This window comes from Erythranthe guttata, chromosome 8 (genome assembly GCF_056151865.1).
Source record: "Erythranthe guttata isolate IM_541 chromosome 8, IM_541, whole genome shotgun sequence".
Lineage (NCBI taxonomy): Eukaryota > Viridiplantae > Streptophyta > Magnoliopsida > Lamiales > Phrymaceae > Erythranthe > Erythranthe guttata.
Window position 1 is genome coordinate 7245141 of NC_142540.1, and position 14994 is coordinate 7260134.

At 33.1% G+C, this 14994-nt stretch overlaps 1 protein-coding gene across 1 annotated transcript; it reads right to left on the reverse strand.

Annotated features, from left to right (window-relative positions):
• Positions 1–1093: 1093 nt before the first annotated feature.
• On the reverse strand, positions 1094–4270 carry LOC105973233 (PRLI-interacting factor). Its single transcript, XM_012998251.2, has 2 exons — positions 3388–4270; positions 1094–2222 (listed from the first exon to the last, which is right to left on the reverse strand). Exons 1-2 carry the CDS (start codon positions 4003–4005, stop codon positions 1278–1280), a joined length of 1563 nt encoding a protein of 520 aa, XP_012853705.2. The 5' UTR covers positions 4006–4270; the 3' UTR covers positions 1094–1277.
• Between the last annotated feature and the right edge of the window lie 10724 nt (positions 4271–14994).

Genomic DNA, 14994 nt, shown 5'->3' on the forward strand with positions numbered 1-14994 from the left:
ATTATTAATTTATATATAAGATGGGTTAATAAGAATATTTAAATATGTATTATCTTATAAATTTAGCAAATTATATATTTAGCACGTTATTCTCGAGTCAGAACTGAGAAAAGTTATTATTTGAGTAAGGTTATTAATTTATTAGGTATTAATTTACTGAAATTTTAAATTTCGGTTGAAATTTATTAAATCCTACACACAATAAAAATACTTTCTCTCTCTAAATTTTTTGTTTCCTCCCCAACTTTCTTCTTTTTGCCCATTTTTCCACAAAATCACACACAAAAATCGTCTATAGCATTCCAAGTTCAAATTGGAGGAAAATCTTTACATATTCAAGCTACGTAATATTCTATCTTTATATGTTGATTTTATTTTCTGAGGAATTGAGATGAATTTAAATTGTGTTTTCATGGTTTCTTGGAAGGAAAAAAAAAACATTTTTTTCTTTGTTTGTGTAGTGGTTGCCGGTGGAGTGGGAATGGCTTCCTAGACTGTCTTCGGTGAGAAACAAGCTTATTTCGACATCTTAGCATCGATCAGGATGCGCAAAATTCGACGCTCAGATGTCGTGTCAAGTGTACAAAAATCGACATTTGCAGGCCGAGTTCCATAGTAGATCGACAATGTTCTAAAAATATCAAATCTAACATTAAATCATTGACTACTAAGCATACCCATAACAACGTGCTCGTGGAGAATTGTAAATAATATTTTAACAAAAAATAACAATGATAAAGTTCGATTTTCACAAAATCGATTTGATTTTTCGTCCTTTTAAAGGCGCTTCTTTGGCTTGGTCTTCGGTGTTGGATTGTGTTTGTGTTCATCGTTTTACCGCGAAGGATCGGGTGTGTTCATCGTTTTACCGTGAAGGATCGGGTGACGGCGGCAGCGTCAGTGAAGGGGGTATATTAGTCATTTCATGGTGTTAATTTTGAATCTTCCGTTATTTCGAGTAGCCTCGACCTATCTAGCTAGTATCTCAAAAAAAAAAACACTAAATCCCAAAAAATCTATCAAACATTACACACAAACGCAAGTGCAACTCTTAGATGGTGGTGCCTAACGCAAATGCGCTCAAAAACACAACTGTAAAAAATGAATACATAAAAAGCTTAACCTTCTGATTACATTACAACTTGCACAAAAAGTGTTGGGAAATTTTACATAGTTAATTAATCTACATTATTATTAAACACCCCCACGAAGCAATACCTGATCGATCTCCCCCCCTACACGAACAAACATTTCGTTTCGATACCATCATCAGTTTTTTACCTAGATTCGATAGCAAAAGTCTCGGACCCCCTTTGAAACGATCTCCTCCACCAAATTTGAAAAGCTTTACCAAGATTAGGGCAGTCACTACCATTCTTGGAGAAGCAATGAAACCAATCCATAAACAAAGGATACTGCTCTTTTAACGGGAGCGTAAGCAATGATTGGCCCATAGCATCTTCCAACGCCTTCATATCGAGCCCCTTCTTACACCTCTGCAGCCACCCGAAATCCGACAGCATTGGCCGGAACCACACTTTAAGAAGCCCTAATCTCGTTTCCGCAGGACAATGGAATTTTCGAGTGCCCATTGCAATAAACAGCATCGCCGAAACTCTACTAATCTCGTACCTAACCATGGGGGACGCGTTCCCGTGCATTTTGAGCAGCACTTCTTGATTTGCCCACATGTCCACAAACTCCTCCGCCATGTGGTGGTCGAGCAGGATTTCGAGCAGCCAATTAATGTTGTCCACCTGTCTCGAGATCCGCTCCAACAGAGGTGGGTTTTTGTTATTGCCTGCGTTGTTGTCTGATGCACCGGAAGCTTCTAGAAGAAGAGTGGTGAGTGAGGTTAGGCACGACTCGCAAACTGAGTATATGTCGCCTTTGTTTAGATCGGGGGAGTCTTTTTCGTAGACGGAGCTTTTGCATATTAGAGCCTTGACCAATGACTTTAGGTCGTTTCTTGAATTGGTATTGGTTGAAGCGGTGATGGAATAAATGAGCTGTTTCGTTAGTGTTTGATGGGAATCGGTAGAATTGAGGGAAATGAGTCTGTCTGAGATGTCTGAGATGTCTGTTGTTTTAGCATTATCGATGTTTTTGAGTTTTGGAAATAGTTCCCTTAGCTTTTCCTCCTCTTCTTCGGTCCATGGTACTGCCTCGAGGTACTTTATACATGAAGAAATACCCCTGCTGAACTTGATGCTCGATGATACCTGAAAATTGAAGTCAAGGAGTTATAGTAGATTTCAAGAGAATCGAAAAAAATAAATAATTGACAGAATGAATAAAAATTGATGTTAAAAGCCTATAAACTTTTTAATATGATACGAGAGAGTTGGCCTAGGAAAAAAAAAAAAAAAAACCTTATCTTTGTTTATTTGGGTTTCGAAACTTGACAATGTAGAACGTGAGAAAATCAAAACTATTGATCAGAGGATAAAACAACAGCAGCTATTTGGTTTAATGAATGAGGAAAATTAATACTTGATGAGTTTGTTCCTATCCTTCTCTATTTTGTTTAAGAAGTTTAAAAGGCTAAAAAAAAAAGAAGAAAAAAAAATGTAATCCCCGGCTCACCCCACCCCAAATCAAGAGTTTCACGATCGTAAGCTTCGTGCGAAATCTAGAACACATGCAAACTCACTGTCTCAACATGAGAAGGAACTAAATTCATACGTCAAAGTTCAGCCATCACCTGATAGTAATTTCCATGGTAAATTATTTATTTTACCAGCCGCACAAATTTTATGATTCGGAAACACCTAAGATATTCAAAGCTGCATTTCTCTCAGTTTGGTCAATGATTCACTCCAACAAGTGGTTAAACCACTTATTTAGTTAAACTTGAGGTTGTGTGGAAAATAAGATAAGTAATTCAAATTCAGTTACACATCTCTTCGAGTGCATATGGATTGGAAGATTTGGAGGGAGGGTTTTAAATCTAATTACTAACCCCATTCGTCAATAACAGATTACGTGCAAACCTAACACCCTTTACTTCCATATTAAAACTAACGAAGAAAAAAAAATCGATTCTGGGTTAGAATTAGTTTCAACTGAAAATAACTGAAGACCAAATCCAAGTCTTTCACCTCAGAAAACAACAACGAAAACAACAACGCAATCAAATCCACCAATAAATGGGGGCCAAAAGCATAGAATGAATCAATATTATCGGCATATCTTCTTTATTGCATGAAAAAATATTTTTCGATATCTGAACACGGAAGGGAATCGGTATCTACGCCTAAATATGATACACTGCAACAACAGAAGGGGAACATAAAATGTTTCGGAATTGTGTAATAAATCCAACAAAGAGACCAGAACTGCTAAATTATATTGCATTCCAAAGGAAACAAAGAAGAAGAAATATACCTCAAGTATATCGATAGCCCGGAAAACCCCAATCTTGAGGAGCTTCTTCGGAATATCATCATCAAACATAAGCTCAATCGTGTCTCGGAACACGTTCAGATTATCCACATTAGGCACTTCAATCCTACAAAAGCCACTCACATTCTTGCGATAATCAGCAATCAAATCGGCAAAAACAGGGCTATTGGCAGTCAAAACCTCCGAACCCAGCTCGAGAATCAAGGATCCTCCATTCTTCCCCTTGAGATTTAACCTAACATCAAAATTACCCAGATTACCCTCGTCTCTGGTACTAATTTCCGAATCAGCCGGAGGCGGAGGCAAATTGGGGGATGCTTGAACTTTTCTGGGGGTTTTGTGAGTGATTACGGGGTTGTCGGAAATTGGGGAAACCCGGCCAGGGGAGAGTATGCGGCGGGCGAGGGGGAGCTTCTGGTGGTGATGTTGGAGTTCGGTCTTTTTATTACAGGAGGAAGAAGAGCGGGAGCGGGAGAGGACGGGGTTATCGGGGCTGAGAGGTGGAGTGGTGAAGGAGCAGCACCAGTGGCGGCGGCGATGCAGCGGCGGGCGCTGCTGCTGCTGCTGCTGGGGTTTGAGATGATGGGTGGAGTCGTGCATTGCGATTGAGGGTGGGAATAGGGATTACTAATTCATTGGGGAAGGTTTGGTAGGGATAACAATTGACAAAGAATGGTAGTGCGGTGGTGGTGTGGTGGTGGAGATTATGAGGAAATTGTTTTAGAGAGAGAAAGTGAAGAGAGAGAGAAAAGATTCCGAACGGCAGTAGGACGTAACGTACAACTGTGAAGTGAGCTGTAAACGGAATTCCCTCTTTTCCCTTTTCTTTTTCTTTTTTGTTTTTTTTTTTTGCTTTTTCATTTTTTCCCTCAAAAGAAACAAGAATTGCATTATATTCTCTTTTTTTTTGGGTTAATATTTTAATTATTATATATCCTCTAGATTTAAATTATATGCCGCCTTAGAGCATTTCTTTATTTTTTTCAAATTATCGATCAATTATAATTTAAATAATACATTAAATGCAATTTTTCATGTTTTGCATTAAACATTAATTACCTATTATCTCCTCATTAAATGATAAATATTACTTTGCTCCTTTTTATGTGTTTATCCTAAGATTCAACCATATTTAACATTTTTAATATATGTAAAAATCTTAAAACGTAGATCATACAGTTTTCTTGTAGATGCTAGTGTGAAATACGAGTAGAATGTAATGAGTTGGACCATGAGGCTATGAATCGGTTAGAACTACATCTCGAGTTTTATTAGCTGACGCTTTCTGACGAGCTCGAGCTCGAGCCCTTTTACTCATGTTGTTTATGAGTTCATGACGCGAGCTATTTTTCCCCTTCAAATATCTAATACAATAATCATAATATAATAACTACATATAGAATTATTAAAATTAACTTCAGTTCATTTTTTTATTATAATATAAATAGCTTATAATTATAATAATAATAATAATAATAATAATAATAATAATAATAATAATAATAATAATAATAATAATAATAATAATAATAATAATAATAATAATAATAATAATAATAATAATAATAATAATAATAATAAAATGATTATAAGCCTAATGTTACGGTCCGCAAGTCTTGGCCCAACCCTTTGTCGTTTCATTTGGGTTGAGGGGTTAAAGAGTCCAAGACTTAGCTCATATAGGATTAGGCCCAAGTTGACCGAATGTAAGTAGGCTTTGTATAAATTCTTAGATGATTCTAGAAAACTTTCTTGAACCCTTCCTTTGTAGACACAAGAATTTTGACATGTGCAATAAACGAGACATATATATTACTAATCATTATTTAATTATATATTTATTTCAAAATAAGAATATTTCAAAAGTATGAAGCAAATAATATTGTCAAAAATAAAATAATTACCATATTTTTTTGTATTCAAGTGTACATTTCAATTCATTTTGCATTGTATTTTCTTTAATTCTATTTAGGCCTAAGAGCAACTTCAATGGAGGCATTAAATGAGGTATTAAACTAAAAAATTACCACTTTGATGCTTTAAAATTAAAAAATCCTCCTCCAATGGAGGCATTAAATGGAGAATTATTTTGATACTTAACCACCCGGAGGTGCAAAAATAATCCCTGGAAAATAAGGTATCAAAAATATAACCACCCAATTAACCTATCACTATTTGACACGTGACATTTAAAAATATAATTATTCATATATTTAAAATTTGATAATCTATTTGATACTTGTGGTTGGAGTGAATTTTTTTTCAAGAGGTATCAAAGTATTATATCAAGTATCAAATGAATATTTAATGCTCCATTTTGATATCTCCCCATTGAAGTTGCTCTAATGGCAATCCCATTAAAATACACTATAAACTTTATGCAAAATAAATATATTCAAATTTGTATACAAAATAAAATCGCAACTATAGCCTAAATTGTATTTGTCATGTTAAATAACTAGGCATATATAATAATATACTTAATTCAAAATAAGAATAATATTTCAAAAGTATGAAGAAAATAATATTGTCAAAAGTAAAATAATTATCATATTGTCGTATTCAAGTGTATTTTAATTCATTTTATATTTTATTTACTTCTATTTAGGCCTAATGGAAAACTTATTAAAATACGTCATTATAAGAATAATTCTTCAAAAGTATGTAAAAAATAAAATTGTCAAAAGTAAAATAATTATCATATTTATGTATTCAAGTGTACATTTCAATTCATTTAGTATTCTATTTTCTTTATATCTATTTAGGTCTAATGGTAAACCTATTAAGACACATCGTTATAGACTTTAACAAAATAAAAATATAAAGTTGTGTACAAAATAAAATCGCAATTGTAGTCTAAAATTGTATATGCAGTGTCCAATGTAAGTAGGCTTCAAATACACTAAACTACCACGGAGTTACAATAATATTTATTATACTTTATATTTTATTGAATTATTAATGGGTTTACATTTATGATCATTAAAAATATTTTCACAAGTAATCATAATTTTTTATACTCCAATGATACAGTAATATTTATTATGCTTTATATTTTATTGAATTATTAATGGGTTTATATTTACAATCATAAAAATTATTTCCTCAAGTAATCATAATTTTCTATACTCCAATGTTATAATAATATTTATTATGCTTGATATTTTAATGAATCATTAATGGGTTTATATTTTACATCATTAAAGATATTTGCACAAAGTAATATTTTTTCTTTTGAAATTGGTAAAAAAATACTTTGAAAAATGATAGGTATATGATCGACAAACATTATGCGAAAAAATATTGAAAATGATAATTATAAAATTAAATTCAAAAATTGAATAAGAAAATATTATAAGATGTTAAATAAGATATGTACAACAATAACCTTCAAGTCAGCGGGAAAGATTGTCCTTAGGGTTTCTTAATTCTTATGGTTTTTGAATCTTTTCTTTTGTTAATAAGATTTTATAGGAATTCTTTGGAGTTTTCTAGTGAATAACTCCTAACCATTAGATCAAACAGATCTCCACTATCCATTGAGTAGGTGGTCTGGTATAAATAGGAATAGGGACTTCATCTGTAAGTATCCAAACAATTGTAACCACTCGAGCAATACAAGTATTTTCCTACAAAGGTCTCTTATCTTAAATTCTTTGTTCCTCTTTCATCACTTGGCATTTGCACCACATTTGACATTCACACCACATTTTCTTATCTTAAATTATTTGTTCCTCTTCCATCACTTGGCATTTGCACCACATTCGACATTCACACCACATTCGGGGGAGACTAACTTAGCTATAGCGAGGGCTGAAAATGAAATAAGGCTGCACAGTTCGTTGTAAAAAGAACAAGTCCGTGACACCGAGCTTACAAAAAAAATGAGGTAGAGTTCGGCTAGTTTCCACTTTTGAGTGCCGTAACATCTAAACCTTAGAGGATGCATATGTAATTTAACATTTAAAAAGTAAAAGAAAATGATTAATTCAAATATTAGAAAAAGAATTAGGAAATTAAGGTTGCTCCGAGACAACAACATTAAAATGTTTGCGGTCTATTTAATCAACATCATTTGAAAACTAATAAGAATAAGAAAGTTACCATTATATAAACAAAATACTATGAAAAAATATGTACGATTATGGGCTTTTTGATGATATAACTTTCAACATGTAAACTATTTTGCACCATTTGAGAAAAGTCTATTTCTAATTTCAGCTATCCATTTTTTTAAGGGTTAAGTTCATTTTGCCTATCTGAACTATAACCAACGTATTAAATATCTCATGAACTTCAAAATGAATCAAAACAGCATTTCCGTTAAAAGTCCATATGCTCTTGCTGATGTGGCACTTTAACTTTTACATTTATGATATTTTAGACAATTTTACCCCATTTCTCTTTTCCTCGCTTTCGTCTCCTTCTCCACACCACCTTTGGGTCAATTTTAATTTCTAAATCCAAATTCAACAACAAAACTTAAGAAATTCAACAAAAAAGTTCACCCAATTTTGTGAAGAAAAACATTATTTAGTCAAAATCATCCTAAAAAAAAGAATAACAATTTACACGATTAAGTTTTTGGGAATGTTGCTGGTGGATTACGCCAGGATCTAGGCCGTGCGTGGAGGAGCAAAAGTTGACTTCTTCTTGGTTTTTTATATTCCGGTCGCCGCCACCGGTGGAAACCCAAGACTTCGTATTTGGGTTTTCGAAACCGAAACTCATTGCAACCTTATTTTCGAGTCTGTTTTTTCGTAATTTGGCCATACCTCAAGGGGATGGTCGTAATTTGCCCTGACTTTTCATTCTCTATCAGGTATATTAATCGACTACGATAAAGCATACCGATTAAGAAACTGACTACTAAAATATAAAAAAACACAACTATATAAAAATGAAAATCAATATTTTGTTTACAAAACAAATAATATACATAAATTGGAATCAATACACAAAAATCCAAAAATGAATTAAAAAATGAAATCAAGTAACCTTAATCGACTACCAAAACTGTCGATTAACACTCAGAGCATAGTCGATTAACTTAATTGACTACTAAAGCACGTAGTCGACTAAGGGTTCAGCTTGCGCGAATTTATCTACATGTGCCGTCATCCGCTCAATCTACCAAAAGAACCTAGATCTGCTCTCCATCGTCAACACTCCGCCGCCACATCACACTATCACCACCCCACTTCGATAAATTCTTGCATCCGCCGTCTGCTGCACTACCACTCTCCGCCGCCGATATAAGGTACCACGACAATCTAATCTTCATAAAACTCCAGGAAACTTTAACTGGCGGTGGGTGGTTCCGCTCCTCTCCCTTCCGGATCAACATGCTAGAACCGAAGGATGTGGTCCTCATTGCGCCTGCTCTTCTTCGTCGGTTGATTCTGCCCTTGTGACCAATGTCGAGGCTGTTGCCAGAGAAAATAGAGAGAAAAAAAAAAAACTGAGAAGAGAGAAGAAAGAAACGAGAAAGAAGATGTGATGAAGGAAACATGAGATTAGGGTTTGACAGAATATATTGGACAATTAAGGATAGGATATTATAAAAATAACATATGAATGGAATATTAGCTAAGGGGGTTTTCTCTAATTATTTTTTGGAAGTAAAATTTTCCTCAACTACATTTCGCTACTTTTTCCATATAATAATATTACTATTTTAGAATTATACAAACTATCCAAATTTAAAGGCTTTAGAATTCAAATATTTGAAACTACAGAAAATAAACTTTACTCCCTCTGTTCCACAATAACTGTCTCTTAAAAATATTTTTGTTCCATATTATATGCCACTTTAGATTTCCAATACTGCATTAAATTCATTTTTTCCTGTTTTAACCTTATTAATTCAACTATAAGTATTAACTATCTCTTACCACATTATTAAATAATCAAGGTTATTTTAGTCTTTCTAATATATTTTACCTAAAATCAAGCTACATTTATTGAGCTTTTTAATCCTTGTGCAAAGCCAAAAACGACACTTAATAGGGAACGGAGGAAGTATATATCTATTTGTTGGATTTTATAAAATTCAATTGAATTACCGTAATGGGTGTTTAGAGATTTGTTCGACCCTACACCCGCTGATAAATACCGGGTGGGTCTTCTATAGCCACGTGTTTCTTTTTTGTATTTTATAATAGATTCCCCGCTAGGGTTTACCTTTAAGGGTTTTAGAAAAATAAAAAAAGAAACATGTGGCAGCAGAAGATCCATCCGGTATTTATCATCGGGTGTAGGGCCGAAGGAACCGTGTTTAGATGAGAGGGCAATGATTAAAATATCTAATAATGCCAAAATGAACTACATTACAGAATTGCATGATCCAACAAATTCTTGCATAATTTGGTGAATATTTTTAATAATAATTTTGTATAAGGGACGATTATTTCAAATATCACTTATTTCTTAATTTAATGGGACTATTAGTGAGAATTTTTTTTTAATAAGAATGAGTCTAAAAATAAAAATATAAAAAACACCGACAAAAGTCATAAATTAACTACAAAAGGTAACAAAACAATTGAAATATAATGCTAAGAAAAACAACTATATAAATAACATAAACAACTAATAAAAGTACAAAACAACTATAAAAAACAGAAAAATAAACTACAAAAATGACAAAAACAACTATTTTAACAAAATTAAAGCGACATGACTATCGCAACACATCAAGACCGATCAAATAGTTTGCTTCGAGCATTTTCGTAATTTCTTGATTTTCTCATCGCAAACCACCATTATTAGCATATCTAAACAAACAAAGAAAATAAAAGAACACCAATATTCCCAAACAAAAACATAGAAATAAAAACTCAAATTCGAGTATACTCAGTACTCACACTTTCTCCACAATCCTCCACATTAGGGTTGCACTTAGCAATAGGCTGACCCTGGGGCTCCTTCTCCCATTCCTTCGATTGGTCCTTTGTGTGCAGTTTCATAGCCATAAATCTCATCTCCTCCAGAAAAATCTTTTACCTCCCTGAATACATTTTCTACAGCTTCTCTGCCGCCGTTGTGGCTGAAACCACCACCATCCTTGCTTTGTATAGCGAATATCTCATTGTTATGGATAATTTCCGATTATTGGAGAACTGGAGGTGGAAGGGCGGAGGTGGGGGGCGGCGGCAGGGGAAAGAAACGCGGGAGAGGTAGGGGGCTGGTGAGAGAAAATGGAGAGGGGAAAAAATAGGGTTTGTTATTTGAATCAAGGGTAATACAGGTATACTACTCAAAATTTGGATTTATGTTAAATTGAAATATGGAATAAGAGGGTTTTCACTAATATGTAAAATAGGGGTATAGTCATTCTTATTTAACCTAATGTATTAGGGGGTTTTCACTAATAATCCCTAATTTAATACTACTTAAATAAAAATTAGATAGCAAATAGGTAATAAATAGGTAGTGACATTGATACCTAAATGAGAATCAATACCACATTAACATAAAAAATCTTCCCGTACAAAATTCTCACACTCTTCTCCTTTATATTCTCAAACCCCCACCTTCTTCGTCTTCTTCACATACCATCCAAAAATCGTTGTTGATCCCAATTTTTGACCTTCACCGGTGCATTGACTTTTGTTTTTTTAATCTCTTTTGTTATTTCTAAACAATATTACTGTATGAGACGGTAGTATTTCCGACCAAGATAGTAAAAATACTATATTAACAAAAATATTACTGTATGAGACATTAATATTGCAGACCAAGACAATAATATTATTATTTGAAGAGGTTATTTTACATACCCCCTAGCCACCAAATAAACTAGGGATAAACCCAAACCCAAATCATCCTTTGACGTACCCCCTGGAGAGGTGAAAGTATAATACTACCCTTATATGCAATTTTCGGCCAAACTGCATTCAGCATTTATGGTCCTGCATTTATCATTCGCTGATTTATTTATTATTATTTTCCTTTTTTTTTTATAAATTTGTTTGTTATATATATATATATATATATATATATATATTTAATTTTTTAATTTTTTTTTTAATTTTTTTTTTAATTTTCAAAACAATATGTTTACAGTACTAAAAATAACTACATGTAACTATAGTACCTATAGTAATTCATAGTTATGTTCGTTTTTTTCCCCCATATTTTTAGTCGATCAATTGTATACACACACGAATACTGACTTATACAAAATAAATTCATAAAACCCCAACAAAAATTTACAAATTTCAGTATTTTTATTATAAACTACATCAGAACCAATAAAATACAAATCGAAAATGCACAAATATACTCATATGTAACTACATGTTACTATAGTAATGTATAGTAATGTACAATAATGTATACTATACAGTCTGTTGAACAAATCAGATCTAACTTAAAAAAAAAATTGACACCTTCAAGGAAAGGATCAATGGCCTTCATTAAGCTGCAATATAAAAATCAAAAATAAAAAGAAATTATTTTAGTGCAAATCAACAAAATTTGAAGAAAAGCATCAAAACACTCAAAAATCAACAAACACTAAGAGATCGAGAGATAGAGAGAGAGGTTATTGCAGGGAAATGCTACAGATTTTAAATCAAACAGACAGTAACTCCTCACCCCCCCTCGCCACCTACCAACACCCTAGACGCCGCTAATAACCACCCACGGTTCCGCGCGCCCACAAATGCAAAAAAATATAGAAATAAATCTGAAAACATAAAAATAAACGAAATTACCATCAAAATATAGATCCCGACGAGAGAAATCCAACGGTGGGTGACCCGTCAATTTTCGACGGGTGGAACACAAAATAAAGCTCCGGCAAGACCACCGTCCTCGAATAAAAAAAAATTGCAGAAACAGATCCGCGCTCGAAACTAAATGAAATCACCACCAAAAGAAAGAGCTCGATGAGAGGAATCCAACGGTAGTTAAACCATCGAATTCCGACCACCGGAGAGAGAGTTATGGCTCCGAGAAACAATTTCGCCGGTGAGAGGTTTGTAGAGGCGGGATTTTGAATCTGGGAGAAGAAGGAAGCGTGAGTGGCTAGGGTTAAAACTGATTTTAGAAGGGTATTATAGGAACTTCAGGGTAGCCCATGGAGTATGTCAAAATATTTTCGTAATGAGGGGGGTTTCCCCTAGAGTGTAATCCACTTGATAATTAGTTCTATATAATTTGGAAGGGATCATTAGCAATAAACCCCTCATATAGATAATAAATGGTGATATGTCCAACCCTTAAATCTTTCTTTGTGATAACCCCTAGAATTTGTAGTTCCAATTCTACCCTTATATCAATAGCATAATTAGTCTCAATTATTCATTTTTTATCTCTTTCCATAACAATAATCTAATTCCTAAAAATCTACTTCCAAATTTCTAAAAAATTGCTACCAAATCAAAAAATATGATTTTTTTATTTTTTTTTATTTTGTATTATTTTCGGATTTTATAGCAATTTTTTTGTATTTATTTTTTATTTTTTAATATTTTTTAATAAAAAAATATTTTTTTAAAATTTTTTTTAAACAAAAAATTGATATTCTTTTTTCTCGACAGATTTACAACTCCGAATATGACTATAGTTGAATATGGTTATTATGTGATTACGCTGTGTATAACAGTGTAATTAACATATTGTAGAAGCATAATTATAAATATAACAATAAGAATATGACTATTATGTGAATGTGACTGTGCTTTGTAAAATATTATAATTAACAGACAGTAGAAGCATGAATATGACTATTATGTGACTATAGTTTGTATGACAGACTGAACAGGATTAACAGTAAGAATATGACTATTATGTGAATGTGACTGTGCTTTGTAAAACATTATAATTAACAGAGAGTAGAAGAATGAATATGACTATTATGTGACTACAGTTTGTATAACAGACTGAACAGGACAGTGGGAATATGACTATTATGTGACTAGGTTCTGCGTAATGTGACTACAAGTAATCAGCACTTGAAAAAACTTGCAATATTAACAGCAAAATACATTGCAAAAAGAAAAAAAATGACTACGAAAAAACAAAAATAACTAATGTGATCCTTCAACAATGGCCATCGAACATGTTTTTTTGTTGCGGTATCCAACTCGGTTGCACCGACTGCACTTAATCTTCCGTTTGATCTTCTTTGTCAAATATGACTACACTATTGAACTTATGCAACACTACAAAAAAAAGGACAAAATATAACTAAGTTGTTAAACATGACTACTCTGTTTAATGTGACTACTCTCTAAAATACATTGCACTACAACCGACAAATCTCGTAATTCAATGGGTTTTCCAGATCTAAACATTCAATATATGCAGAATAACACAAAAATTAATAAAATCCAGAATAATTGAAAATCAATGTATGCGTTCATAACAAACAAATAATAGAACTGAAAATCCAGATCCATAACATATTCTATTGCTAGTTCGACAATTAATTCGAGAAAAATAAAAAAATAAAATTTACCAATTAATATAGTATATATTGGTATTCCGCGTTGAGAGAAGGGAAATCTCCATGTAGAAATCTGACGGAGGCAGCGACAAGGTGGGGAAGGCGCCGCCGCCAATTGTACCAGGCATTGATGTGGTGGTGTTCGACGAGGGGGGAGACGATCTCCAACATCGGTGGAGGAGGGCCTCCTGCAACGGGTTTCGGCCGACGGCGTTTGAAGGGTGACTCCGGCGGTGGCGGTCTGCAGATGTGAAGAAGAAGGAAAAAGAAAAAAAGAAGAAAAAGAAAAGAAAGAAAGAAAAAAAATTGTGAACAGAGAAAAAAAGAAGCAAGAGGATGAAAGAGAGAGAGCGAGAACCGAGAGAATGAAATTGACGGAGAAATAAAATTGTATTATATTAAAAACCTAACACATATGGGCACTTTAGTCTTATCATGGCTGGTAAGGGGGTCTCACTAATTTAGATTGGAATGTGGGTTATAGAAAAAATCTTTAAAGTCAATTGGGTTTAGTTCAAAATATTTTCTAAATAAGGGGTGTATTGCATATTTCCCCAATTTGGAAATAAGGGGGTTTTACAAAATGGGATTTTTATGCAAAAGTCCCCAACCAAGCATGTTTATTATTCTAGGTATAGGGGACATATCTCTTTCACCAATAAGCCCATCCCTTTAATATTTATTATAACTAAAGGAAACATTCATGTATATCCCAATATTACCCTCAATCATTTATACCCAATTCTTAATTGTAATCCAAATTAATCAATTTTGTCCATAAAAGTTCAATTTTGACCACAAAAATTCAATTTTGACTTTTTTTTGGAGTATAATTTAATATGCTCCAATTTCATCCTTAACTTAATTTAATCTCAATTTGACCCCAAATTTCACAAATTATTAAATTTTGACCCAAAATTTTTTTTTTTTCAAAAAAATTTTTTTTTTCAAAAACTTTTTTTTGCCGCCGGATTCCGGCGTTGACCGGCGTTGACTTTTTAAACTTTTTTTTTTTTTCTTTTTTTTTTTTTTTTTTTTCTTCCGGATTTTTTTTCCGGATTCCGGCGGTCAACGCCGGTCTCCGGCGTTGACTTTTTTTTTTTTTTTTTTCTTTTTTCTTTTTTTTTTCTTTT

What these genes read in the sequence shown, in the direction of transcription:
- LOC105973233 (XM_012998251.2), bottom strand. Translation starts at nt 4,005, where the DNA reads ATGCACGACTCCACCCATCATCTCAAACCCCAGCAGCAGCAGCAGCAG. An exon ending in GGGCTATCGATATACTTGAG is followed by an intron (nt 2,223 to 3,387) that starts GTATATTTCTTC and finishes TTCAATTTTCAG; the next exon opens with GTATCATCGAGCATCAAGTT.